General features: G+C 40.4%; 1 protein-coding gene across 1 annotated transcript in view; it reads right to left on the reverse strand.

Annotated features, from left to right (window-relative positions):
* The window catches only part of LOC123259948, a 53723-nt gene extending 30700 nt beyond the window's left edge, over positions 1–23023 (reverse strand). Inside the window, exons 1-2 of the mRNA XM_044720791.1 lie at positions 22982–23023; positions 22740–22916 (exon numbers count right to left, since the gene is read on the reverse strand). Coding sequence (XP_044576726.1) covers positions 22740–22854 — 115 coding nt within the window. The 5' untranslated portion in view covers positions 22855–22916; positions 22982–23023. The remainder of the gene's footprint in view (positions 1–22739; positions 22917–22981) is intronic.
* Positions 23024–27852: the final 4829 nt, after the last annotated feature.

The following is a 27852-nucleotide window of genomic DNA, read 5'->3' on the forward strand; positions in this document are numbered from 1 at the left end:
CGCCAGACAGTGTGCCACAGAATTCAAGAGGGACTGATCCCCGGAGTAGTTACCTATCGACAGAAGCCTACAACATCTAGGACTTCAATCTCCAGTAGTGACTTAGATCGTCGTATATTCAACAAGGTATCAATAATTACTCTGTGGGCTAGGAGTGGACCGCGGGGTTTATACTCTGTTTACTTCTCCGCTGATTAATTGTTCATTAATTATTAATTCTTAATAATTCAGTAATTATTTGATTGTAATTGTTTGATTCATTAGTTGGTGTTGAGCGTCCCTCAAGGGGATTTTTACCCGAGGACTGCTTAAGGACCTTGTGGTGTTAATTGTCGTGAACCATTGTTTGATAAAATAATAATTTACTCGATTAATTATTGATAATTTTTGAACATCTGAAAAATCTGTTTAGTTGCATATATTTTATTTATCAATCTAATAAAATAAAAACCGAATATTAAAAGCTTCGAGAAATTTCCATTGTCTTCTCACGGACTAGTCAAGCGTCGGTTGAATTTGTACAACACAGTTAATACGTACCCAAGGTCGAACTTTACTACGCACTAACGAATATTGGCGTCCCTTGTGAGCGCGCAAATTTTTGGCGATTATTTTACTCGATAATTTATTAAGAACAATTATATTATTATTATTTAATATTATTTATTGCAAAATATTACTTATGAACATTATATTAATGATCGAGAATTTATTTACTAAATTTTGGCGCATTTGAGACTGATATATCCGTAGATGTACTTTAGGCAATTAATTTTTATATTGAGAAAATTAATATTTAATTATTTATTTAATTGAAAATTCTACGTGGTTTATTTTTATATATTGAACTTAAGTTCTGGAATATATCGTAATAATTTAATTTCATTATTTTGATAAAATTCTTTAGAATTTAATTAACAGCGTGAATCTTAAATCCAAGAATATTTAGTTGAAATTATTTGATGAAATTTATAAGAATTCGTTTTATTATTTAATATCAAAATTGCGATTTGATTTGGAATAAATTCATGCGTCGGATTTTAGTTTGGACAGTTGGGAATTAATTTTGAGTCTCGAAAATATTTTTGTAATTTAATTGCTAGCTGATGACTGAATTGTTTAAGTTAAAAGTTAATGTAATAATTTTCTGATATTAAATTTTGTTAAAATGTTATAATTCATAATTAAAAGTTAAGTAAATTCTGAGTGTGTGTGTATGTGTGCGATTTATGGGTATGAGAATTATACGGGTAATGTGTAATAGAGAGTGTTAATAGTGTAATAAGTAATGGTAGTCCTGTGGACTTAAAATCAAGTTAAAAGTGTGTGGAGTTGGTTTTGTTCAGTCGTCCGGTGGACTTGTAATTTTAAGATTAGTTTAATCAGGTGTGGGAGACCGTTAGTTAGAAAAAGCTCAACTAGATTTAGTCAGGTTGTGGGAGGCCGTCATTTAGAACATCCCAGCTAGTCATCGAATCGTCGTTTGGAAAGGTATCGTTGTAAATATTGTTTGTCTCGCAGTTAATTTCTCCGCGTCGCTAAAAATAAGTTGAGTGTGAGTGTACACAACTTGTTAAATAATTTCGTTATTAATAAATTTGGCCATATATTGTTAAATAAAAATTTATTTCTTTCACAGCACCTTCCTCCACTCTCTCTCCTTGTAAGATAAGCTCAGCTCTGGTTCCGATTCCAGGAACCGTGATTAAAAATCCTGGTGGCGCCCATTTATTTATTAATTTAGATTTCATTTTGTTTAGTTCATTATCTTATTTAATTTAATTTAAGGGGCCAATTCAGTGGCATAAAAACCCGTTACACTACAGACACAGTGACAACCTCGCGGAAGTAGTCAGGGAAGCTTCCTATGACCTTTAAACGTCGAGATCTGATGAAAACTCGATTTTTGCAAAACGGGGTGAAAATAATAACTTCCCGATTTTTGAAAATCTTCGATTTTTTTAGCGGGAAGTTAAAAATATTCTGATCAGGCTTGATATAAGCTGATAAGGCCACATAAAAATTTTTGATATATTCATATCTGGCCTGATATGATCTGATATGTCCATATTTAATTTTTGATATGTCCTGATATGGCCTGGTATGAAAATTGGCCATATCAGGCCTGATCAAGCCTTATCAAATTGATGTGTCTATATCAAACTTGATATAACTTGATATGCTCATATATAATTTTACATTATTTCTTAATAGGACCTGATATGGCCTGATATAAACTTATAAAGTTATATGAACTTTGATAAACTTAAAAAAAAATCCCTGATTAGGGTTGATATAACTTGATATGGATTCATATAGTCTGATATACTCATACCCTTATCAGCACATAAGTAGTCTGATATACTCATATAGAGGCATATCTGAGTAAAAAAAAACTATATAGCATTATATATGATTCATATATAATTATGTAGAGGTATATATAATTCATTTATAATTATATAGATGTATATATAATTCATATAGAATTATATATGAATCATATATAATTCTATATCATTTTTAACTTCCCGCTAAAAATCTCGGATTTTCAAAAATCGGGAGGTTATTGTTTTCACCCCGTTTTGCAAAAATCGAGTTTTCATCAGATCTCGTCGTTTGAAGGTCACAGGAAGCTTCCCTGACTATCGCCGCGAGGTTGTCACTATGTCTGTATGTGTGTGTGTGTGTGTGTGTGTGTGTGTGTGTGTGTGTGTGTGTGTGTGTGTGTGTGTGTGTGTGTGTGTGTGTGTGTGTGTGTGTGTGTGTGTGTGTGTGTGTGTAAGTATGTGAATCACTTATAACTTTTGAACGGTTGAACCGATTTTATCGCGGTTGGTGCCATTCGAAAGGGCTTCGCCAAACTTAGATTTCCTGAAAATTTGAACCGATTCGGACCGATAGATTTTGAGAAATTTTGAAAAATCTCAAAAAAAATTAGAAAAAAATCATTTTTGAAAGTGGTTTTTTTGAAATATCTTTTAAACGGCTCGATCGATCAATTTCAAAAACTAATCAGCTCTTAACGTCAAAAAACCACGCCGATCAGCGCTAATCCGGTCAAAATCGGTTGATTCGTTCGAGAGATAGCGTGAACGAAATAAAACCGAAAAAACTGTTTTTTTCACATAACTTCGTCATTTCTTCTCGGATCGTTTTTGATGATATAGAATAATTTCAGAGGTTAAAAAACCGCGTCGATTGCCGCCAAAAACGTGGAAATCGGTCGATTAGTTCGAGAGATATCCTCGACGAAATATTTGGAAATAAGGATTTTTTCAACATAACTTCGACATTTTTTGGAATAACTTTCAAACAGCTCTACCGATCGATTCCAAAAACTAATCAGCTCTTAACATCATAAAACCACGTCGATTGCCACCAAGCTGGTCAAAATCGGTTGATTCGTTCGAGAGATATCGTGAACGAAAGAAAACCGAAAAGTGTTTTTCAGAGTTACTCCGAAATTTCTAGTTTGACCAATTGAAACTTAGAAATTATTTATAAGGCTTAAAAACTACGTAGAATGCCGCCAACCGCGTAAAAATCGGTTCATTCATTCAAAAGTTATTGCGGTATGAACATTCAAAAAATAGTGTTCCATGAAACTTCTATCAGACTTTTGAGCTCAAAGAGCTCAAAAGCATAAAAAAGGTATCTTTTTGAGCTCGGAGAGCTTAAAACAACACACAGATTGTACTTTTGAGCTCGAAGAGCTCAAAAAAGCGGCCAGGTATTAACGGAATTAGCGGGAAGTTGCAGGGATGGCCTTTAGGGTCAACCGTTTTCCTAATTTTTTTTACTCCAGTGGGTATTTTGTGATTACTATAAAACATTCTCTGTTTCTATCTAAGAGTCTGTTACTCCAATGATTAACAAAAAAATTAATTTCACAAAAATTATTAGTTTTGTCAAGTTCAAAAATTGTTAGTCGGGCCCTCCAGGAATATATAGTTCCATATACTAAACAAATAATTCCATCAAAATTTGAGCTTTTAATTCTGATTTTACCTCTATTATTTTTTCAATTTAAAAGAAATTATGTATGATCATATCTAATTATGTATAGGCTTATATATAATTATACATGATCCCATGTATAATCATGTATAATTATATATAATTTCATATAAAGGGTAAAGACTAGGGCCAGGAAGTTGGCGTTTTTTCTTTATTCAAATTTAAGGTTAGACATACGAATGCTCATCTAAACAACTGCGAAAGTCCTGGCCCTAGTAATGACAAACAAATACTAAAAGAAAAGAAATGAGTCAATAGGTTAATCCGCAGTGAAGCTACATGGTCTTTCGTATTAAAAGATAGCTGATTATTGATGGAACGATTTCATTAAATTTTTTTTTAAGTTTATAGCTTCGCTGAAAGTAGACCTTTGAAAATTTTTTGGTATTTTTTTTTTTGGAAAATACATTTGAAAACAAAAAATTTTTATATGATACGTTTCCGGAAGATCAATTTATAAAAAAGTGATGGCTATTTGAGAATAAAAAAGCCTATTATTTTTAAATTCATTCTTTCTTGGGTTGGATAAAAAAATTTAAAAAAATTAGAAAAACGGTTGACCCTGAAGGCCATCCCTGCAACTTCCCGCCAATTCTATACCTAAACGCTTGAAATTGCACTTATGACATTTTTGAGCTCTTCGAGCTTATAAATACAATTTGTGGGTTATTTTGAGCTCTCCAAGCTCAAAAAATAGCTTTTGTATGTTTTTGTACTCTTCGAGCTTAAAAATTTGATAAAAGTTTGATAAAACACTATTTTTTGAATTTTCAAATTGCAATAACTTTTAAATGAATGAAACGATTTCCACGCGGTTGATGTCATTCGACGCAGTTTCTCAAGCTTTATTAAGAATTTTCAAGTTTAAATTGATAGAACAAAAAATTTCGGATTAATTCCGGAAAAACACTTTTTTCGGTTTTCTTTCGATCACGCTTGTAACTGACTGGGAGTGTCCGGAACCCATGTCGATTATTTCCGACGATGTGATCCATGGCTGATGTGAGCTTGCTCTGCCGAGGTGTAAGTTGCAGCAGTGGATCAGGAGCCAGTCACTTCGGGCCTTGATAAGGAAGTATGCAGTGAGTGTTAGAGATCGGAATCTTCACTGCCCCGAGCGAGTCTAGTCCGTCCGTGTATTCCGGGACTGGCTAAATGTCGACTAGGTCTCAGGGAACTGGGGTAGGAGTACTATCTCCGAGGGTACACCCGTTCCTAGTTAAGATAACCCGCTCCACTCCGTACGATGCGCTGGTAAGCTAAAAGCATGGAGACATTAAAGGAAATGAACAGAAGTTTAAATGGGCCACATGCCCAACAAACAGCGATTAAAGCAAGCGCTAAATTGAAGAGAACGCAAGCGCTGGAGTGCCTTATAAAGCTGACCACTGAGCTGCAAGAGTTTGTCCAAGCAAAGGTCAATATCCACAAGGAGATAAAGATCAAGACAACCAGTGTAGTCAATGCTCTTGGAAGATTTAAGAAACTGGATGAGGAATGGCAGTCATCACGACGACGAACATCTTGTGTTACACCCGTGAAAAGCACTCAAGTTGAAGTTGAGACTGAAGAAGCAACGGACACGGGAGCTGATGGTGACGGCGAATCTGCTGCTGAGGACGAAGGTGAAAATGGCACAAGACCTGGAAAGAGAAAGGACCAAAACTCGCCAGAGCCAACCGACAAAGTCACAAAGAAGAAGGACTTGAAAAAAAGCCCTCCGCAACAAGTGGTAGAGCAGCAGAGTGACGAACCTAAGAAGGCGTATGATTGGGAAAAAGTACAGTCTAAGAAGTAGAAGAGGAAGCTAGCTAGAGAGCAACTCTCAAAGCAGCCGCCGAAGGAACCCAGGCCAGAGCCTAAGCGGAAAAAATCACGCAAATGGATCAGACCCGACGCACTGATCATCCGCCTGGCCGAGAAAACAAAGTATGCCGAGATTCTGCGTCGCATAAAGCAGGACATCCCAGATGAGCAGGTTCGTTCAACTGTGGGTAAGATCAACAAGACCAGAAGTGGGGACTTGTTGATTACGATTTCAAGGGAGAGCACTGACAAAGGCCTAGCCCTGAAAAAGACGATCGCGGACATCCTTAAGGAGGAGGCCAAAGTGATCTGCAAAGGGCCACAGGAGACCATCGAGATTCGAGATGTCGATGACGACACGACGAAAGAGCACATTTAGACCGCTCTAAAGAGGGAAGCTGGAGAAAGTTGTGAAATCCCACTAGAGGCAATCAAGATCCGTAAGCCTTTAGGGGTACACAGACAGCCACAGTGTCACTACCAGCAGCTGCAGCACAAAAGTTACTGGAGGGAAACTGCAAAATAAGGATCGGCTGGGTCAATTGCCGAATGAGAGCAACGAAGAGACCCATACAATGCTTCAAATGCTCGCACTTTGGGCACTTCGGATCTCAGTGCAAAAGCGAAGTCGACCGGTCTAAGCACTGCATAAGGTGCGGAAAAGAAGGAGACAAAATTGCTGATTGTAAAAATCCAGCTCAATGTGCACTGTGCGTTGAATGGCACGGCGTAAAAAAGGCGGCTCACCATGCAGGCATGAACAGATGCCCCGTCTTCCAAGAAGCGCTCCAGAAGATAACGAAGCCAAGAACATGAAGATATTGCAGCTCAACCTCAATCATTGTGAGACTGCGCATGACCTGCTCATGCAGACTGTGCGCGAATTAGAGGCAGACGTAGCACTTATAAGTGAGCCTCATAGACACCTGAGTAACCAACCCTGGGAATCCGACAGCATTAACAAAGCCGTCATCTGGTCCTACGGTAAATGTCCTTTTCAGAGAACAGTCAACAATAAAGAAGCCGGCTTCGTAGCAGCATGCGTAGATGACCTCCGCTTCTACAGTTGCTATGCACCACCTAGTCTCTCTAATGAAGAGTTTGAAGACTTCCTTGATCGGCTAACTGAGGACGCAAGAAAACACTTCCTCGTGGCAATAGCTGGTGACTTCAATTCCTGGGCAGCAGACTGGGGCAGCAAGTTCACTAATACACGTGGAAAAGCACTTCTCGAGGCAATGGCCACACTGGACGTGATCCTTCTTAACACCGGTGACACGCCAACGTATACTAAGGGAGAGGCAAACTCAATTGTCGACTTTACATTTGTTAGCAGTTGCTTAGCTCGAAGAGGTTTTCCTTGGAAAGTATTGAACATCTACACAGCCAGCGACCATAGTGCGATACTATGGGAAATATCAACTGGCCAGAATCTAACAAGAGTTAACAGGAGCGCTAGCGCGGTTGGGTGGAAAGTTAAATATCTCGACCTCACTGCTCTAGTAGTAGCCCTAAAGTGCAATCCGATCATCGTAGAAACTGCTGAAGAGAAGACCAAGGACCTAATGAGAAGAGTCACCCAGGCTTGCGACGCCAGTATGTCTTGGAAACATGGCATGAATTCAAGACCTTCGGTGCACTGGTGGAACGATCACATTAGCATTCTACGTTCAGAGTGTCTTAAAAAAAGAAAGTATCAGCGTGGCTACATACGACCTAAATCCGCAGAGCTGTTGGCAGAGTATGAAAAAGCTCGTCGAGAACTGAATAGAGCCATCAAAGAAAGCAAAAGACGCTGCTGGAAGGAACTGGTCGCAGAAGTAGAGAAAGATCCATGGGGCATACCGTATAAGCTGGTTATGACCCACCTGAAATTCCAACAAATGCCATCACCTACGTGTCCACAGCTCCTAGAGAAGATTGTTACTGCGCTGTTTCCCCAACAGCCGGTATTCACCTACAAGTTGGAGCAGCTCAACCCTGAAGACATCCCAACTATCATGTTGGACGAGTTGATAGAGGCAGGCAATCGAGTAGGGAATAATAAGGCGCCGGGATTGGACGGAATCCCTAAAATTGCCCTGAAATCAATCCTTAGGGCAGCACCGACATTATTCCTGGACGTTTACGATACATGCCTGAAGGAAGGGACTTCTCCCCAGAAGTGGAAACAGCAACGGCTAGTACTACTTCCAAAGGGGAAAAAGCCGCCGGAAGAACCGTCATCCTACCGACCACTCTGCATGTTAGACACGGCCGGCAAGATATTCGAGCGCATAATTCATCAGAGAATAAAGGCTGTAGTCGATCCACTCTTGGCAGAGAACCAGTTTGGTGTCCGAAAAGGACGGTCAACTCTGAATGCAATCAAATTGGTTGTTGATATAACCAAGGATGCAATCGCCGGAACAAGATGAAAGGGTGGAAAGAAGAAATACTGCTTGGTGCTGCTTTGGACATCAAGAATTCCTTCAACTCCGCTAACTGGGACTGCGTTATGCGGGCTCCAGAAGAAAAAAAAAACGCCATTCGGCCACACCCGAAATGGAAGGTAGATTTCACTGAATGAAATTCTTGATAGAATGACGTACATAAGTCGGTTTTAGTACACATTGCCTATAAAATGGTTCAATTGCACTCTCAAATTTGAAAAAATAACTATAAATAGTCAAAATGTCAATGTTATAAACGTCAAATTGAAGGCGATTTCATGAGCTTTCACATGAATTTATCAAAAATTAGCAATCTCTTTTCAATCGAAAGTTATACATCAATGAAGTCACCGAAAACATGATTTTCACTATTTCGATAATTTTGAGGGGCTACCATTTCTAAACTTATTGACTAATTTTTCTTATTTTAGGGCTCATGCAAGCTAATTATTCAAGGAATCTATATACAAAATTTTGTTAGGGTCTGTTAAGAATTCTCGATAGAATAACATTCATAAGTTGGTTGTACTACACATTGCCTGAAAATGGTTCAGTTGCACTCTTAAATTCGATAAAATAACTAAAAATGGTCAAAATATCAATGTTATTTAAGTCAAATCAAAAGTAATTTCATGAGCTATCACATGAATTTTTTAAAAATGAGCTATTTCTGTTCAATCAAAAGTTATACATTAATGAACTGACCAAAAACATGATTTTCACCATTTTGAAAATTTTAAATGGCCGCCATTTCTAAACTAATAGACCGATTTTGCTTATCTTAGAACTCGTTCAAGGTAATTACCCAAGGTAATTATATATATATATATATTTCCCTAAATATAAAAATTTCTAACAATAAATGCCTAAAATTGCTTATTTTGATCTTTTGCTGAGTTTTCGTGACCAGTAAATATATGAATTTTTGCCTTTAAAAAATAGAACCAGTCAAGATTTTGTAGAAAAATTAATGCCCTTCAAGAATCCGCCGTCAAAAAATTTTTATCTCAAGCGGTTCAAAAGTTATATTATTTTTAATGAAAAAAGATTTTTTTACGTGTTAGTTAAATGGGAAACTTTGAATGCTCACCGACACCTTTCAAAATTGAGCTAGAAATCCTGCCTTGCAGAGAATTTTTTTTTTCGATATATAGGTTCATTTAACCCATAAATTCGATAGGTTAGTTGTTTTGGCTCACCCTAATATATATACATAAATATATAAACTTTTGAACCAATGCTAATTTTGAGCTTTACTTGTCTACTTAAGAGATAAAATGAAGAAATTCCGTGTGAATTCCGACACAAGGACCAATGCGATAGATAGATTTCTACGAAATCTACCTCAAAACGTACCAGGATACCTTCGCAGAATGGTATCGAGCTACTTCACAAATAGGGTCCTGAAATATGACACGAAGAACGGTACGGAAGTGTACGAAATCACCGGAGGAGTGCCACAGGGATCAGTCTTAGGTCCTCTGCTATGGAACATCATGTATGATGGCCTTCTGAGAATAGCATTGCCTACAGGAGTCAAATTTGTAGCATATGCGGATGACGTAGCTGTCGTGATCGTCGCAAAGCATCTCGAAGAGATAGAAATGGCATTTGATATTACATTCAGACGAGTCAATTTGTGGATGGACATGGTGAACTTGCAACTAGTCAAGCATAAAACCGAGGCAGTGCTCATCACCAGTAAAAACAGTATAAACTATCAAGTTGGGAGTCAGAGAACAAGGAATCACATCACAACCATTTATCCATTATTTGGGAGTGATGCTGAATTCCCGACTCAACTTTAAGCAGCAGGTGGAACACGTCAGTGCCAAAGCTTCAGTAGTGAGGGCTAGTCTCGCACGGCTGATGCCTAACATCGGAGGCCCAATGCAGAGCGGGAGGCTACTATTATTATCAGTAGTCACATCAGTGCTCACTTACGGAATATCCATTTGGGCTGATGCACTGGAAACCCAAGAATCATGGAGAAAAGCTGGACCAGTATATTGACTGAGTGCCCTACGAGTAGCTAGTGCCTTCCGCACAATATCAGAAGAGGCAGTGTGCATCATTGCCGGAACCCTACCTCTTAGAGTTCTAGCAGAGGAAAGACGGGCCCTTTACCAACGAAAAAATTCAACTGCACTGAGCCCTGAAGAACTTAGAATTGAAGAACGGCAGAACAGCATAGGCCGATGGCAACTGCAATGGAATTCTGCAGAGAAGGGTAGGTGGACGCACCGCCTCATACCTCAGATCGACATTTGGCTTAACCGGAATCACGGCAAGGTCAATTACTATTTTACGCAGATGTTGTCGGAACACGGGTGTTTTCGAGAGTATCTACACCACTTCAAGCACGATGACTTTTCGGAGTGCCCGTCCTGCCCAGGAGTTGCTGAAGATGCGGAGCACGTCTTCTTCGTATGTCCTCGTTTCGATCCACAGCGTGAAGAGTTAGAGAGTATCCTGAACCAGAGAATGCAACCAGATTTACTAGTGGAAGCAATGTTGTCATCAGAAGCTACCTGGAACGCTACCAACGCGTTTGCAACAGAAGTCCTCAAAGACTTGCGTTCCACCGAAAGAAGAAGAGCAAATATCAGAAGATAGAAGGAAGGAAGAACACCTTAGAGACCAGGAGGAAGATCGGTAGCTAGTTCCTCCCCTCACGAAGTAATGCCTGACGGCGGTTTCCATGAGGGCTTAGAGAAAAGAAGAAAAGGGGTTTAGAGTTTAGTGAGTAGGGGCGTTAGCGTCGAGTTTAAGTATGACGCTGCGTCGAGTCGTCACATATGCAGGCCAAACTCCCCTTTAATGGGTTGGTCGCACTAACTGACCTAACAAGACGATCGTTCTCTGCTGTGACCCACTGGGAGTGATCGGAACCTGTATCGTAGTTTCCGACGATGCAGGCCACGGCTGATGTGAGCTTGCTCTGCCGAGGTGTAAGTTGCAGCAGTGGATCAAGAGCCAGCCACTTCGGGCCTTGATCAGGAAGTACGCAGTGAGTGTTAGAGATCGGAATTTTCACCGCTCCGAGCGAGTCTAGTCCGTCCGTGTATTTCGGGACTGGCTAAGTGTCGGCTAGGCCTCAGGGAACTGGGGTAGGAGTACTATCTCCGAGGGTACACCCGTTCCTAGTTATGGCAACCCGCTCCACTCCGTACGATGCGCTGGTAAATCAAAAAGTATGAGTAATTCACAAGAAACAAACAAGAGTGAAAACGGGCCTCATGCCCAGCAAGACGCACTGCTACTTAGTGCAAACATGAAGAGGACAGATGCTCTGGTACATCTGGAGAAGCTAGTCAGTGGACTGCAGGACTTTCTCCAAACCAAGCAAAATGTCCACAAGGAGATCAAGTCGAAGTCGACGAACATTTGCAGTGCCCTGTGAAGGCTGGAACGCTACTGGAACGCTGGAACGCTACCAACACGTTTGCAACAGAAGTCCTTAAAGACTTGCGTTCCACCGAAAGAAAAAGAGCAAATAGCAGAAGATAGAAAGGAAGATAGTTAACACCTTAGCCACCAGAAGGAAGAGCAGTAGCTAGATCCTCCCTTCACGAAGTAATGCCTGACGGCGGTTTCCATGAGGGATTAGAGGAAAGAAGGAAAAGGGGTTTAGGGTTTAGTGGGTAGGGGCGTTAGTGTCGAGTTAGTATGACGCTGCGTCGAGTCGCCACATATCCAGGCCAAACAGCTATGCCTAGAATCCGTAAAAAGGATCCCCCCCCCCTCCAAAAAACAAAAAAAAAAAAAAGCTGCAGACTGCGTTGAACAGCCAAAGTGCTTCCTCTGTACAGAGGAACAAGAAGCTCCAGATAGCTTATGTCATATTCCAGGCTCCGGGGCTTGTAAGGTATTCCGCACCGCACTTGCCGAAGCTACAAAAGGGCAGAAATGACACGCATACTTCAAGGAAACCTGAATAGATGTGCGTTGGCGCAAAATTTACTTCGCCAGCGAGTCTTTGAAGAGAGGATCGACGTTTGCTTCATCTGTGAGCAATATCTAAACCTCCAAGATAGAGCATGGTTCGCAGACAAAACTGGCACGGCGGCAATCTGGATTGCAAATACAAAGAACGTTACCACCATCAACAGCGGAAGTGGAGCAGGTTTTGTCTGGATTCAAACCCCCATAACCTACTTCATCAGCGTCTATCTCTCACCTAACAAAGCGATTAGTGTGTTCCGACAGAAACTGGCAAATATAGAGGATGTGATCACCAAGTTCGACGGCGAAGTTATCGTAGCTGGTGATTTCAATGCTAAATCGGCTGAATGGGGCGCTGATTTCTCCGACACCAGAGGCAACGAGGTCGCTGACGTCGTGGCTAGAGTCGACCTCATAGTGCTAAATACTGGGAGCACCACGACTTTCAGAAGACCGGGGTACCAAGAGTCCATCCTCGACATTTCGTTGGCGACTCCAAAAATTGCCAACATGATTGAAAACTGGACAGTATCCGAAAAATACAGTGGCAGTGATCACCAGTTCCTGACATTTAACGTTGGATTGGCATCTGCTCCGATACCACAACACGACCTTTCTAAGCGAAAGTGGAATGTCAGGAAGCTTGATCCAGAGGCACTGCGAGCTTCACTTGCACGGAGCTGGTCTACCCTTCAGAACAACCCGACTCCGGATACTTGCAGCGAGACAGAAAGGACAGTAGTAAATACGATGAAGGAGATTTCCGCCGCATGTGACGCCTCTATGCCGCGGTTGAAAAACCGGAGTTTTCGCAGGCCGGCGTACTGGTGGTCAACAGACATAGCGGAACTTCGCAAAATGTGCCATCAACTACGTCGCCGCGCAACGAGAGCCGCCAAACGCTCCCCAAGCCAGGAATTGTATTCAAAAAGGTACAAGCAGGCCAAAAGATGCTAAATCGAGCCATCAAAGCAAGTAAAGCAAAGTTGTGGAAAGAGATCTGCAACGATCTCGACAATGACATCTGGGGTAAAGCCTACCAAATTGTCGCCAAACGACTTGGAAAGGCTTCACCAGAGGCGCCGAAGCCTCCAGCCTTAATGGATAGCATCGTAGCGGAGCTTTTCCCCAAACACCCGCCGCGGGAGAAGAAACACTACACTAAAAACAACGAAGTAACGCCCTTCACAACTAAGGAACTACAAGACGCGGCCAAGTCACTCAAAACAGGAAAGGCACCTGGACCTGATGGCATCCCGGCATCGGTGATCAAGATCATAGCCCTGGAATACCCAGACTTACTCCTGAACACCTACAACGCATGCTTGGCAACTGGCACCTTTTCCGCGGTCTGGAAACAGCAGAGATTGGTTCTCTTAGACAAAGGTAAGGGAACCCCCATAACACCTTCGTCGTTTAGACCACTCTGTATGCTAGACATTGCTGGAAAATTGCTCGAGAAGCTCATACAAGGGAGACTTCGCGACGACATCGACCGTGCTGGAGGTTTTGCCACCAACCAGCATGGCTTCCGGAAAGGTCATTCGACAGTCGGAGCGATCAAGAAAGTCATAAAGACAGCAACACAAGCATGGTCTGGTAGCCTCAAAGCTCGTAACGTATGTCTTCTCCTCACGCTAGATGTCAAAAACGCATTTAACAGCGCAAATTGGGGAAACATTTTAGACGCTCTGGAGCACAAGTTTGACGCGGAGCCAGAAAATCTGGCACTAGTCGACAACTACCTTGACGATAGAAAGCTAATAGTGGAAACTACTGAAGGCCCACAAGAATACGCCATAACGGCTGGCGTGCCGCAAGGCTCAATAATGGGGCCTGATCTATGGAACGCAGACTACGACGAGCTTCTTGAAATCCCGTTGCCAGAGCAAGTAGAGCTAACAGGCTTTGCAGACGACGTTGCAGCCACTATAGTGGCGGACAGCGTGGGAGAGGCCGAACTGCTAGCTCGGGAAACCATCGACACCGTCGAGACTTGGCTCGATAAGCATCACCTGAAACTCGCCAAACAGAAAACCGAGATGGTCGTTTTGACCCCTCAAAAATGGTTTCCAAAACCATTCGCTATGGACATGGGAGGAACAATGCTGACGTCAACAAGGGCCCTGCGGTATCTAGGGGTAATGATAGACGAGAAACTATCTTTCCGTGAACACCTCGACAGTGCATGCAAGAAAGCCAGCAAGACTGTGTCTAGCCTAGCACGAATTATGACCAACACCATGGGACCAAGAACAAAAACGAGAAGAGTTCTTCTAGAAGCAGTCCACTCGGTACTGCTTTATGGAGCGGAGATATGGGCAGACATATTAAAGCAGAAGACCTACCGGCGAAAGATCGCAGCAGTACAGCGGCGAGGCGCTCTCAGGGTTGCCTGCGCCTACCGCACAGTTTCCGAAGCGGCTGTATTGGTCATTGCAGGAGCCGCGCCCATCGACCTATTAGCGTTCGAAAGAGCAAAACTCTATGACGCTAAAGACAGTGATGATAACATGAAGGACGCAAGAACGAGGATAAAGGCGGAAACGCAGCAAGAGTGGCAGGACCGATGGACATCGGGAGAGACGGGCAGATGGACGGCGCGCCTGATCCCAAACATCAACGTCTGGCTCTCTCGGAAGCACGGGGATACGGACTTCTTCCTGACCCAGCTATTGACGGGACATGGGCAGTTCAATGCCTATCTTTTCATGGGTTTGCACAGCACACCAACGTTCAAATACTGCCCGGATAAAATCGACGACGCCGAACACACATTCTTCGAGTGTGCTCGATGGAAGGACTACAGAAGAAGCATCGAAGAGATCATAGGCACCAGGCTCTCCCCCTCAAGCCTGGTGACCTATATGATCAAACAAGAGGAAAACTGGTCAGCTGTTGCAGTTTATGCACAGCGTCTCCTGAAAGACAAAATCGCAGAAAGGGACCAGTAGCCAGGAGTAGGCGTCGTGAAACGCAGCACGACTGGATTGAAGTAATGCTAACGCGGTTCCAATCCAGTCCTCCCCGTACCATCTAGGGGAGAGGGGAAGAGGAATGTTTTTTTTAGTGGGTAAAAATCTCCACACTACCGACTATCGATATCTGCCGGAAGATGGGCGGCAGAGTTAACGATACCGGTGTCTTTTGAAGATCTTTTTTCGTACCTCTTTACAAAAAAAAAAAAAAAAAAAAAAAAACATACATACATACATACATACATACAGTAAAAGTTTATTTTTACTCGGGGCAGAAGAGATACTGCTACCGGGCGCGTCTCCCCGAGCGGATGGGAGAACGCTCGCTGTCCTTGGATGACACTTAATCTCTTAGTTGATGAGGTACAGCGGGTAGGAGCCAAGCAAAATAACCAAACAAAATACGCTCCCGTGGACAAAACTCCCCTTTAATGGGTTGGTCGCACTAACTGACCTAACAAGACGATCGTTCTCTGCTGTGACCCACTGGGAGTGACCGGAACCTGTATCGTAGTTTCCGACGATGCAGGCCACGGCTGATGTGAGCTTGCTCTACCGAGGTGTAAGTTGCAGCAGTGGATCAGGAGCCAGCCACTTCGGGCCTTGATCAGGAAGTACGCAGTGAGTGTTAGAGATCGGAATCTTTACCGCTCCGAGCGAGTCTAGTCCGTCCGTGTATCCCGGGACTGGCTAAGTGTCGGCTAGGCCTCAGGGAACTGGGGTAGGAGTACTATTTCCGAGGGTACACCCGTTCTTAGTTATGGCAACCCGCTCCACTCCGTACGATGCGCTGGTAAATTAAAAAGTATGAGTAATTCAAAGGAAACAAACAAAAGTGGAAACGGGCTACATGCCCAACAAGCAGCGATTGACGCAAGCGCTGAAATGAAGCGTTCGCAAGCGCTCAAACGCCTTGAAAAGCTGATCAGTGAGTTGAATGATTTCGTTCAACCAAAGGTCAACATTCACAAAGAGATTAAATCCAAGATGACTGGTGTAACTAACGCCCTTCAAAGGTTTGAGAAGCTGGACGAGGAGTGGCGCTCATCATTGCAGCGCATATCCCATGCTACACCGGAGAAAGACTGTCAGGCTATCGACGTGACTGACGAAGCAATGGACACCGGAGCTGAAGGTGACGGTGAATCAGTCGCGGAAGACAAAAGTGAAGCCAGCAACAAGTCAGGTAAGAGAAAAATCGACCTTCTCCTGACCCAACAATCAGCCAAGCCATGAAGAAAAAGGATTTGAAGAAAAGCCCTCCACAAGGAGCGGCAGGGCGAAGCGACGAACAGGAAAAAGCGTCAGTCTGGCAAAAAGTTCAGTCCAAGCAAGAGCTAAAGCGACAGAAGAAAGAGATGCTCTCAAAACAGACGTCAAAGGAGCCCCGACCTGAACCCAAGCGAAAGAAACCGCGGAAATGGATCAGACCGGATGCCCTCATCATTCGGCTGACAGAGAAAGCAAAGTACGCCGAGATCCTGCGTCGAATAAAACAGGACGTCCCTGACGACCAGGTCCGCAGTACGGTAGAGAAGATCCATAAGACCAATGCTGGAGATATGCTGATAACTCTTTCGAGGAAGAGCACCGACAAAGGCCAAACATTGAGAAAGACCATTGCAGACATTCTGAAAGAAGACGCAAAAGTAATCTGCAAAGGACCACAGGAGGTAATTGAGATCCGAGACGTCGATGAAGAAACAAGTAAGGATCACATCCAGGGTGCCCTACAGGAGGAAGCTGGAGATGGCTGTGAGATACCACTAGAGGCAATCAAGATCCGTAAGGCCTATAGAGGTACTCAAATTGCCACAGTAATTCTACCAGCAGCAACAGCACAGAAACTACTGGATGGAAGTAGCAAAATCCGGATTGGTTGGGTTAATTGCCGAATAAGGACAACGAAGAGACCTATTCAATGCTTTAAATGCTGGCATTTCGGACATCATGGATCCCAGTGCAAAAGCAAGGTGGACCGGTCGAAGCTTTGCATCAGGTGCGGACAAGAAGGGCACAAGATTGCTGATTGTAAAAATCCCGCCAAATGTGCATTATGTGCTGAGATTGAAAGTGCAGAGAATGTTGCCCACCATGCCGGTACCCATAAGTGCCCGTTATTTCAGGATGCACTCCAGAAGTTGACGAACAAACAAGCATGAGGATACTGCAGCTCAACCTCAACCATCGTGAGGCAGCGCATGACCTGCTCATGCAATCCGTGCGAGAACTAGAGCTTGACTTGGTACTGATAGCAGAGCCATATAAACACCTGAGTACCCAACCCTGGGAATCTGACAGCACATCCAAAGCTGTCATCTGGTCATGTGGCAAGCTCCCTTTCCAAAATGCAGTCGACAACAGCAATGCCGGCTTTGTAGCAGTATCAGTAGAGGGCATCCGCTTCTATAGCTGCTACGCACCACCTAGCCTCTCTACTGTCGAATTCACCGCATTCCTGGATCGACTTACCGAGGACGCGAAGCATTACCACCCAGTGGCAATAGCTGGGGACTTCAACGCCTGGGCAGTAGACGGCAGTAGACTTTCTACATTAGATGTAGTACTGCTCAACAATGGTGACACACCAACCTACACCAAAGGAGACACAAGTTCTATTGTAGATCTCACTTTCGTCAGTGGCAGCCTCACCAGAGGTAATATCAACTGGAAGGTGATGGATACCTACACAGCCAGCGACCACAACGCGATTCTCTGGGAAATATTAAACGCCCAGAGCCCGAGAAGACCTAAAAAGCAACTTAACACCATTGGTTGGAAGGTAAAAACTCTTGACCCAAGGGCATTGTTAGTAGCTCTCAATAGTGACCAGATTATCGCGGGCTGCGCAGAAGAGAAGACCAAGGACCTGATGAAAAGAGTGACCCAGGCGTGTGACGCCAGTATGTCTCGTAGACGTGGCATAAACACAAGACCTTCCGTTCACTGGTGGAACGACCACATCAGCGCCTTTCGTAAAGAGTGTCATCAGAAGAGAAGAATATCTCAGCGTGGCTACCGACGACCTAACTCTGTGGAGCTGGTCGCAGAGTACAAAAAAGCCCGTCGATCCCTGAACAAAGCCATCAAAGATAGCAAAAGAAAATGCTGGAAGGAGCTCATCAACGAGGTGGACAGAGATCTGTGGGGTAGGCCGTATAAGGTGGTCATGACCCATCTTAAAAACCAGCTAATGCCATCACCCACGTGTCCTCAATTCCTACAGAAGATCGTAAACGCGTTGTTCCCCGAACAAAGCAAGTTTAACTACCTATTAGCGCAGAATGAAATGGATGAAATTCCATCTGTCATAGAGGGAGAACTGATGGAGTCTTGTAATCGTGTAGGGAATAATAAAGCGCCGGGATTGGACGGGGTCCCCAATATTGCTTTAAAAACAACTATAAAAGCAGTGCCATCATTGTTCCTGGACGTATGCGACACATGCCTCAAGGAAGGGATTTTCCCTCGGAAGTGGAAGCAGCAACGACTAGTACTACTTCCAAAAGGAAAAAAGCCACCAGAAGAACCGTCATCTTATCGACCACTTTGTATGTTAGACACGACAGGTAAGATACTTGAGCGTATAATCCACCAAAGAATAGAAGCAGTTGTCGATCCACTCCTGGCAGACAACCAGTATGATTTTCGGAAAGGACGATCAACCCTGGACGCAATCAACTTGGTTGTTGCAACGGCCAAGGAGGCAATCGAAGGGATCAGATGGAAGGGTGGATCGAAGAAGTACTGCCTGGTGGCCACTCTGGACATCAAAAATGCTTTCAACTCCGCCAACTGGGACTGCATTATGCAAGCCTTGGAAGAGAAAAACGTACCAGGATACCTACGTAGGATAGTGGCTAGCTACTTCACAGACAGAATCCTGAGATACGACACGACCAATGGTCCAAAAAAGTATGATATTACCGGAGGTGTACCCCAGGGTTCTGTTCTGGGTCCACTTCTGTGGAATGTCATGTATGATGGCCTGCTGAGAATGACTCTTCCAAGAAGTGTCAAGCTTGTTGCATATGCAGACGATGTAGCTGTCGTAATCGTTGCGAAACACCTAGATGAGATAAACCACATGTTCGGTATCACCTTTGAGAAAGTTAACCGGTGGATGGATTCAATGAATCTACAACTGGCTAAACAGAAGACTGAGGCTGTGCTTATTACCAGCAGAAAAGTGATAGAGACCATAAAACTGAAAGTCGGAGAACAAGAAATCACATCACAACCATATATCCGATATCTGGGAGTGATGCTTGATGCCCGACTCAACTTTAAGCAGTAAGTCGAACACGTGAGTGCAAAAGCATCAGCAGTGGTAACTAGCTTAGCACGACTGATGCCAAACGTCGGAGGCCCAAAGCAGAGCAGAAGACTACTATTATCATCTGTAGTCACATCAGTGCTCACTTACGGAATATCTATATGGGCGGACGCACTAGAAAAGCAAGAATCATGGAGAAAGGCTGGACCAGTCTACCGTCTGAGTGCCTTAAGAGTAGCAAGTGCCTTCCGCACAATATCTATGGAAGCAGTGTGTGTCATCTCCGGAACTTTGCCTCTCAGAGTCTTAGCTGAGGAAAGACGGATCCTTTACCAACGAAAGAAGTCGACCACACTAAGCGCTGAGGAGCTTGGAACAGAAGAGCGGCAGAGGAGCATAAGTAGATGGCAACTACAGTGGGATGCCACAGTGAAGGGTAGGTGGACGCATCGTCTCATACCAAGGATCAACGTTTGGCTGAACCGGAGTCACGGTGAGGTCAACTATTATCTTACACAGATGTTATCAGGACACGGCTGTTTCCGGGCGTATCTCCACCGCTTCAAGCATGATGATTCCCCGGAGTGCCCGTCCTGCTCAGGAGTCAATGAAGATGCAGAGCACGTTTTCTTTGAGTGCCCACGTTTTTACCCACAGCGAGATGAGCTGGAGAATATCCTGAAGAGGAAAATCCAACCAGAGACAATAGTAGCAGCAATGCTGTCATCAGAAGCTGTCTGGAACGCTACCAACACGTTTGCAACAGAAGTCCTTAAAGACTTGCGTTCCACCGAAAGAAAAAGAGCAAATAGCAGAAGATAGAAGGAAAGTAGTTAACACCTTAGCCACCAGAAGGAAGAGCAGTAGCTAGATCCTCCCTTCACGAAGTAATGCCTAACGGCGGTTTCCATGAGGGATTAGAGGAAAGAAGGAAAAGGGGTTTAGGGTTTAGTGGGTAGGGGCGTTAGTGTCGAGTTTTAGTATGACGCTGCGTCGAGTCGCCACATATCCAGGCCAAACAGCTATGCCTAGAATCCGTAAAAAGGATTCCCCCCCCTAAAAAAAAAAAAAAAAAAAAAAAAAAACATACATACATACATACATACTCACATACTCACATACATACATACATACATACATACATACATACATACAGACATAGTGACAACCTCGCGGGGATAGTCAGGGAAGTTTCCTGTGACCTCTAAACGTCGAGATCTGATGAGAACTTAATTTTTGCAAAACGGGGTGAAAATAATAACTTCCCGATTTTTGAAAATCTTCGATTTTCTTAGCGGGAAGTTTAAAATTTAATGAAATCGTTCGATCAATAATCTGCTATCTTTTAATACGAAAGACTATGTAGCTTCACTGCGGATGAACCTATTGACTTATTTTTCTTCTTTTAGTCTTTGTTTGTCATTACCCTTTACGAAAAATCAATATTGCAAAATTTGACGAACCGTTCTTTTTATTTCTTTTTCTTACTTTTTAGAATCAATGACAATTTTTTTGACAAAAACCATGTTTAATCATTATCAAAAGTATAAATGATTTCTTATTCACCTTTTTTATAAAAAATTTCAGGGGGCCCACTCTGCCCCCAAAATTTTGAGTCCTTCTAAATTTTAGGGGGTCCACTTTGCCCCCTCTTCCTCTATATTTCACAATAGAGCTATCTGAAAAATATAGCTGATTAAATATTTTGATAATAATTAAAATAAATATTATTGATCGATACAATATTCCTAAGAGCTATTTCAAAAAATGAATTCATTTGAAATCTTTTATCTCAAATTTTAATAAAAATAGAATCACACTATGTAAAAACATCTGAGGGCAGTAAACCCTTATTCTATGCTGCAAGCCGCATTCCAATTTCAGTCTTCTCATTCAAAAGAGATGAGAGGTTTACACACACACATACACACACACACACACACACACACACACACACACACACACACACACACACACACGCTCGCGCGCACACGAGTATTTTCTTGAAAGTATTCACGATTGCTTTCTATAATTCTAAAGTGTCAAGAACTGATAACGATTTTATTTTTGGAAATTTTTCTGAAAAAAAATAAATTTCATTTTCAACAACATTTCATTTCAATAACAAGTAGTTAAAAAAAATCATTTTTATTCACAGATTCGGTAGAATCTGGCGCCAAGTTCCGTTCAAATCCGTTGTAAACGGAGCGCCAGACTACCGACTATGTTTACTGTAAGCAGAACGGTTTTTTGAGGCTGCGAAATTTTATTTAATTCTACGGTACTTTTTTTACCCAATTTGTTTATCATAACAGTAATTCATAATTTATTTCACCGTATTAATTAATTATATTCACTTATAACAATTTATTTACTTGAAATTATTAAATTTTATCAGCACATACTATAGCTCGCTCACAAATTTCGATCTTGACTTTTAGATGGAGAAAGGTCAGCGCCACAGACTAGATAAAATAAAAATGTGTAGTAATCCTCCTATAGATAAGCAACTACAGTTAAAAAAAGTAATTCACAGCTTACATTTACGGTCGCCAGGGTGCACTGGAATTACATCTACATAAACTGTAGCTTCAAGGGGATAGTTTGCAGTAAAAAATGCAGTCAACACGAGATTTAAGTTGTTATCAATTGTAAATTTTCATTATCATTACAAAAAATACTAAAATCCGAACAAAAACAGTTTCACTGTAAAAAAGCCGCGCCAAGTCCACGTTCATAAGACTATTAGGAAAAAAAAAATTTTTTTTTTCTTTACAAAACATACAAAATAAAAAATAAAATCCAAGTAACCGATATGATTGTTTATGATTTTCGGAAATTAAAAAATTTTATTGTAGATTTAAAAATAAAAATAAAAATGTTAGGACGTACTTGGTGTGCGTCATTATGTATTTCAATTTTTTAAAGAACTAGTGAATAGATTTTACGAATTTCATTAAAAGTAAAATATTTTGCAACCACGCACACTAAATACGTTCTAAAATTTTTTTTTTAATTTTTAAATTTACAATAAAATTTTTTTTAATTTCCGAAAATCATAAACAATCATATCGGTTACTTGGATTTTTTAATTTTTTTATTTTGTATGTTTTTGTAAAGAAAAAAAAAATTTTTTTTTTCCTAATAGTCTTATGAACGTGGACTTGGCGCGACTTTTTTACAGTGAAACTGTTATTGTTCGGATTAATAGTTTCAGTATATATTTATTAAGTAAATTGGAGTTTTCAAATCTAATAATTTATTTTATCTTTATACGATTACCTCCTGACTTTGGGAAGAGTAGTTGCCGAAGTTGACTCTTTAAGTTATTTCTTCTTCTTGATGCAGCTTCAAGACCGACCACAAGTAAGATGAATAGAAAAATCCTGATTTTCATTTTTCTCAATGATTTAAAAATTTAAAACTTGAAATTTATGATGAAAGAATGTACAAAATAATATATATGTATATATATATATATAAATATATATATATATATATATAATATATATATATTTATATAGGTATATATATGTAATTCAAACAAAACTGACTCCGCTGGTGTCCTTCTGATCTTTTATAAACAGGACCTTAGCTGACAAAGACTTACATAGGGTGTCCCCCACCATTGTCGCAGGAAGAATTTCGGGATACCAATTAAGTTACAACGGATCTCATGGTTATTATATACAAAACAGGAACTGCATATCTTTTTATCTGTTTGGGATTAAAAATTCTTTAGTTTTCAGATAGCCATACAGTATTGCAACAATTTCGACAGTGCAAATAAAATCGATAAATAAAATAATTTAATTATGGTGTCTATTTAGTCATCAATGTTATTACTCAGCCACTAATGTTATATTTTCAAGAAAATTAGGCTTTATTCCCCTAATTACGAGTTCAAAATCAAAATTATATTTGAAAAAACGGATACAGAAACAAATGATACAACTTTATAAAAAAAAACTCATCCCATAAAGTTTAAGTTATGGTAGATAAATTGAGTCACTTATGGTTACAAAGTTATTCAATGAATATTAATGATTTAGAATAGAATCGCCGACAAAAAACAATTTACTCAATTTTACCAGAGTCGATAAAAATTTCGGGTGTATTCCTGATCGCAAAAGTAATTATGGAGTATACATATGTATATAGATATGAAGATTTTTGACTGATACTATTTTTCATTAAAACTCAACAAAATAAAAAAGTATTGCAACAAAATTTTCTGTCTTAGGCTGATTCATAAAGAAAGATATGTAATTAAAATTAAAACTTACTGTGATGATATAATCCTACATTACTCAATCGAACGATCATAAGTTCGAGCTTAAGTGGTTGATCAGTTAAGAGTTTCCAAAAAATCGTAAAATAAAATCGTTTAGAATAAATTCTCAGTTCGTAATAAAGCCCCGTGCAGTAACAAGTTCAATAAAACCCTATTTGTAACAATAATAATAGCAAACAAATTGCAACAATTTTTTCTTTTTAGCTATCTACGATACGTCTAGTAGTTCGAAAACTACGACTTTGCAAAAAAATTGCCATAAATCATCAGATAGATTATCTTTGTTTGATCTCGGTTGTTGAGCCTAAAGTAAATTGTGACCTTGAACATTCTGGTTCGTGCAAAACCAGTTTGAATGTCGAGTCCCAATCCTCGAAAGAAATAATAAGAGTAAAAACATTAGACCCACCAGTCATAAGTATAGCTTGAGAGTCTAATTCTGACAACTGTCTTGTAAAAAATGATCTATATCTCCGTATAGATAGATGTACTTCCAATATTTATAATTCAATAAGATAATCCAATGAACGTTCTAGAGTCATTTGTTTTTGGTGATTATTATCATTACTATTTCTCTTTTTTTAACTTCCCGCTGAGAGAATTGAAAATTTTTAAAAATTGGGAAGTTGGTTTTACCCTGTTTTTCGATATCGGGTTTTCAACGGATGTTGACGTTTTGAGGTCCGAGGAAACTTTCCAGAATGTTTTCCGCGATGATGTCCGTGTGTGTGTGTCCGTGTCCGTGTGTGTGTGTGTGTGTGTGTGTGTGTGTGTGTGTGTGTGTGTGTGTGTGTGTGTGTGTGCAGCCGTATGAAAATCTCTCATAACTTCTGAATGGCTTAACCGATTTCATCGCGATTGGCACCATTTCAAAGGGCTTGACCGAACTTAGATTTTGAATACAATTTCGACCAGAAATTTTTTGAGCCAAGAAAATATTTTTCTTCATAATTATTTACTTAAGCGAAAAAAAAAATTTTTTTTGACACAAGAAATTTCACTTATTCCAAAAAATCAGTTCCCTTGCTTCAAGAAATACGTATCTTGATCCAAGTCAATTTATTTAAGTCAAGAAAATTATCTTGTTTTGAGAAAATTTCTCTCTTACTCCAAAAAATTAAATATCTCGATAGTAAATTTTCATTAATATTTCTATTGACTAAAATGCCAAATGGAAAGATCAAATAATATTGAATCATTTTTTTTCATTCAATATGTATAATTGCGCGCTAAAATAATCTAAAATAGGTATCAAATCTAATATGAAAATTTCTTGTATCAAGTATTTATAATTATTTGAATTAAGAAAAAATTACTTCCATCAAGAATAGGATTTCAAGAAAAATTTTTATTTCGGCCAAGACAACTTCGGGCTTCCTTCGAGCGATCGAAAATTTACTTGAGCCAAGAATTTTGTTCTCTAGTCAAGAAATTTTTCTTTCTGTGTAGGATCAACGCATTGAACGTTGAAGTCGTTATTTGAACGTAATGGACGTTAAAAACGTATGTCGAACGTACCCAACGTATTATAAATGTGAAGAGAACCAATAATGGAGTAGTAATATAAAAACTACTCATATAACTACAGATTTTTAATTTTCTTAGCAGGAAGTTAAAAATTTCAATTTTTAACTTCCCGCAAAGAAAATTGAAAATTTTCAAAAATCGGGAAGTTATTGTTTTCACCCCGTTTTTCGAAAATCGAATTTTCATCAGATCTCGACGTTTTGAGGTCCTAGGAAGCTTCCCTAACTATTCCCGCGATGGTGTCTGTATGTCTGTATGTATGTATGTATGTATGTATGTGTGTATGGGTGTATGTAAACCTCTCATAACTTTTGAACGGCGTGACCGATTTGATCGCGGTTGGCACCATTCGAAAGGGTTCGACTAAACTTAGATTTTGAAAATAAGTTGGACTGATTCGGACCAATAGATTTTGAGAAATCTTAAAAAAACTGCGAAATAAATTCTTTCAAATGTGGTTTTTTTGAATAACTTTTAAACGCCGGTCAAAATCGGTTGATTCGTTCGTGAGTTATCGTTGACAAAAGAAATCGAAAAAAGTGTTTTTTTCACATAACTCCGAGATTTCTAGTTTTATCAATTTGTGTTTAAAAAAGTATCATAAAATTTAAAAAACTGCGTCGAATGCTGCTAACCATGTGAAAATCGGTCCATTCATTCAAAAGTTATTGCGGTTTGAAAATTCGAAAAATAGTGTTTTATTAAACTGTCATCAGATTTTTGAGCTCGGAGAGCTCAAAACTACACGAAAATTATATTTTTGAGCTTGAAGGGCTCAAAAACATAATAAGTGCAATTTTTAGCACTTACTTACGAAAGTAGCGGGAAGTTGCAGGGATGACCTTCAGGGACAACCGTTTTCTCAATTTTTAACTTCCCGCTAAGAAAATCGAAGATTTTAAAAAATCGGGAAGTTATTGTTTCCACCCCGTTTTGCAAAAATCGAGTTTTCATCAGATCTCGACGTTTGAAGATCACAGGAAGCTTCCCTGACTATCCCCGCGAGGTTGTCACGGTGTCTGTATGTGTGTGTGTGTGTGTGTGTGTGTGTGTGTGTGTGTGTGTGTATGTGTGTGTGAAAGTATGTGAACCGCTTATAACTTTTGAACGGCTCGACCGATTTCATCGCGGTTGGTGCCATTCGAAAAAGCTTGACTAAACTTAGATTTTGAAAACTATTTGGACCGATTCAGATCAATAAATTTTGAGAAATCTTCAAAAAACTGAAAAAAAAATTTTTTCAAATGTGGATTTTTTGGAATAACTTTTAAACAGCTTGATGGTTCAATTCCAAAAACTAATCAGCTTTTAACCTCAAAAAACCACGTCGATCGCCACCAGTCCGGTCAAAATCGGTTGATTCGTTCGAGAGATATCGTGAACGAAAGAAAACCGGAAAAAGTGTTTTTTCGGAATAACTCCAAAATTCCTAGCGCGATCAATTCAAAATTTGAGATTCTTTGTGAGGCTTGAAAAACTGCGTCGAATAATTCTAACCGCGTAAAAATCGGTTTATTCATTCAAAAGTTATTGCGGTTTAAAAATTCAAAAAATAGTGTCTTATCAAATCTCTATCAGACTTTTGAGCTCGAAGAGCTCAAAAGCATAGGAAAGCAATCTCTTTGAGCTCGGAGAGCTCAAAATAACCCATAAATTGTATTTTTAAGCTCGAAAAGCTCAAAAACGTCATTGGTGCAATTTTAAGCGCCTAAGTATGGAATTAGCGGGAAGTTGCAGGGATGGCCTTCAGGGTCAACGGTTTTTCAAATTTTTTTTTGTAAAAATCAGGTGGTACAAAATTTTATGAAATTGTATCATAAGTTATCATTTTATATATAAATTTATGAGGCTATTTTTGGTATAAAATCGTATGAATGATATTTCATTGAATTTTACATAATTTTGGAAACCGTTCCAAGGGTAAAAAATTTCGATAAAACATTTCTGTCAAAAAAATTAGGAATCCGGTTGACCCTTAAGGCCATCCCTTCAACTTCCCACCAATTCTATACCTAAACGCATGAAATTGCACTTATGATGTTTTTGAGCTCTTCGAGCTCAAAAGTTTGATAGAAGTTTGATAAAACATTATTTTTTGAATTTTCAAATCGCAATAACTTTTGAATGAATAAACCGATTTCCACGCGAGTGGTAGCATTCAACGCAGTTTTTTAAGCTTCATGAAGAATCTTTAAGTTCAAATCAATAGAGCGAAAAACTTCGGAGTAATTTCGAAAAAACACTTTTTTTGGTTTTCTTTCGTCAACGATAACTTACGAACGAATCAACCGATTTTGACCGGACTGGTGGCGATCAACGGGGTTTTTCGATGTTAAGAGCTGATTAGTTTTTGGAATTGATCAGTAAAGCCATTTAAAATATTGACGATACTACAACTAAAGATGACATTCTAACAGCTTTACAAGAGGCAGCTGGAAACGATTGTGGTATAACAGTAGAGGCCATTAAAATTCGTAAGGTCTTACGTAGCAGAACACAAATTGCGTCGGTGACTCTGGCAGCAACGGTAGCGCAGAAAGTGGTAGGAGAACACGGCAAGATTAGGATCGGCTG

Source organism: Cotesia glomerata, linkage group LG1 (genome assembly GCF_020080835.1).
Source record: "Cotesia glomerata isolate CgM1 linkage group LG1, MPM_Cglom_v2.3, whole genome shotgun sequence".
Lineage (NCBI taxonomy): Eukaryota > Metazoa > Arthropoda > Insecta > Hymenoptera > Braconidae > Cotesia > Cotesia glomerata.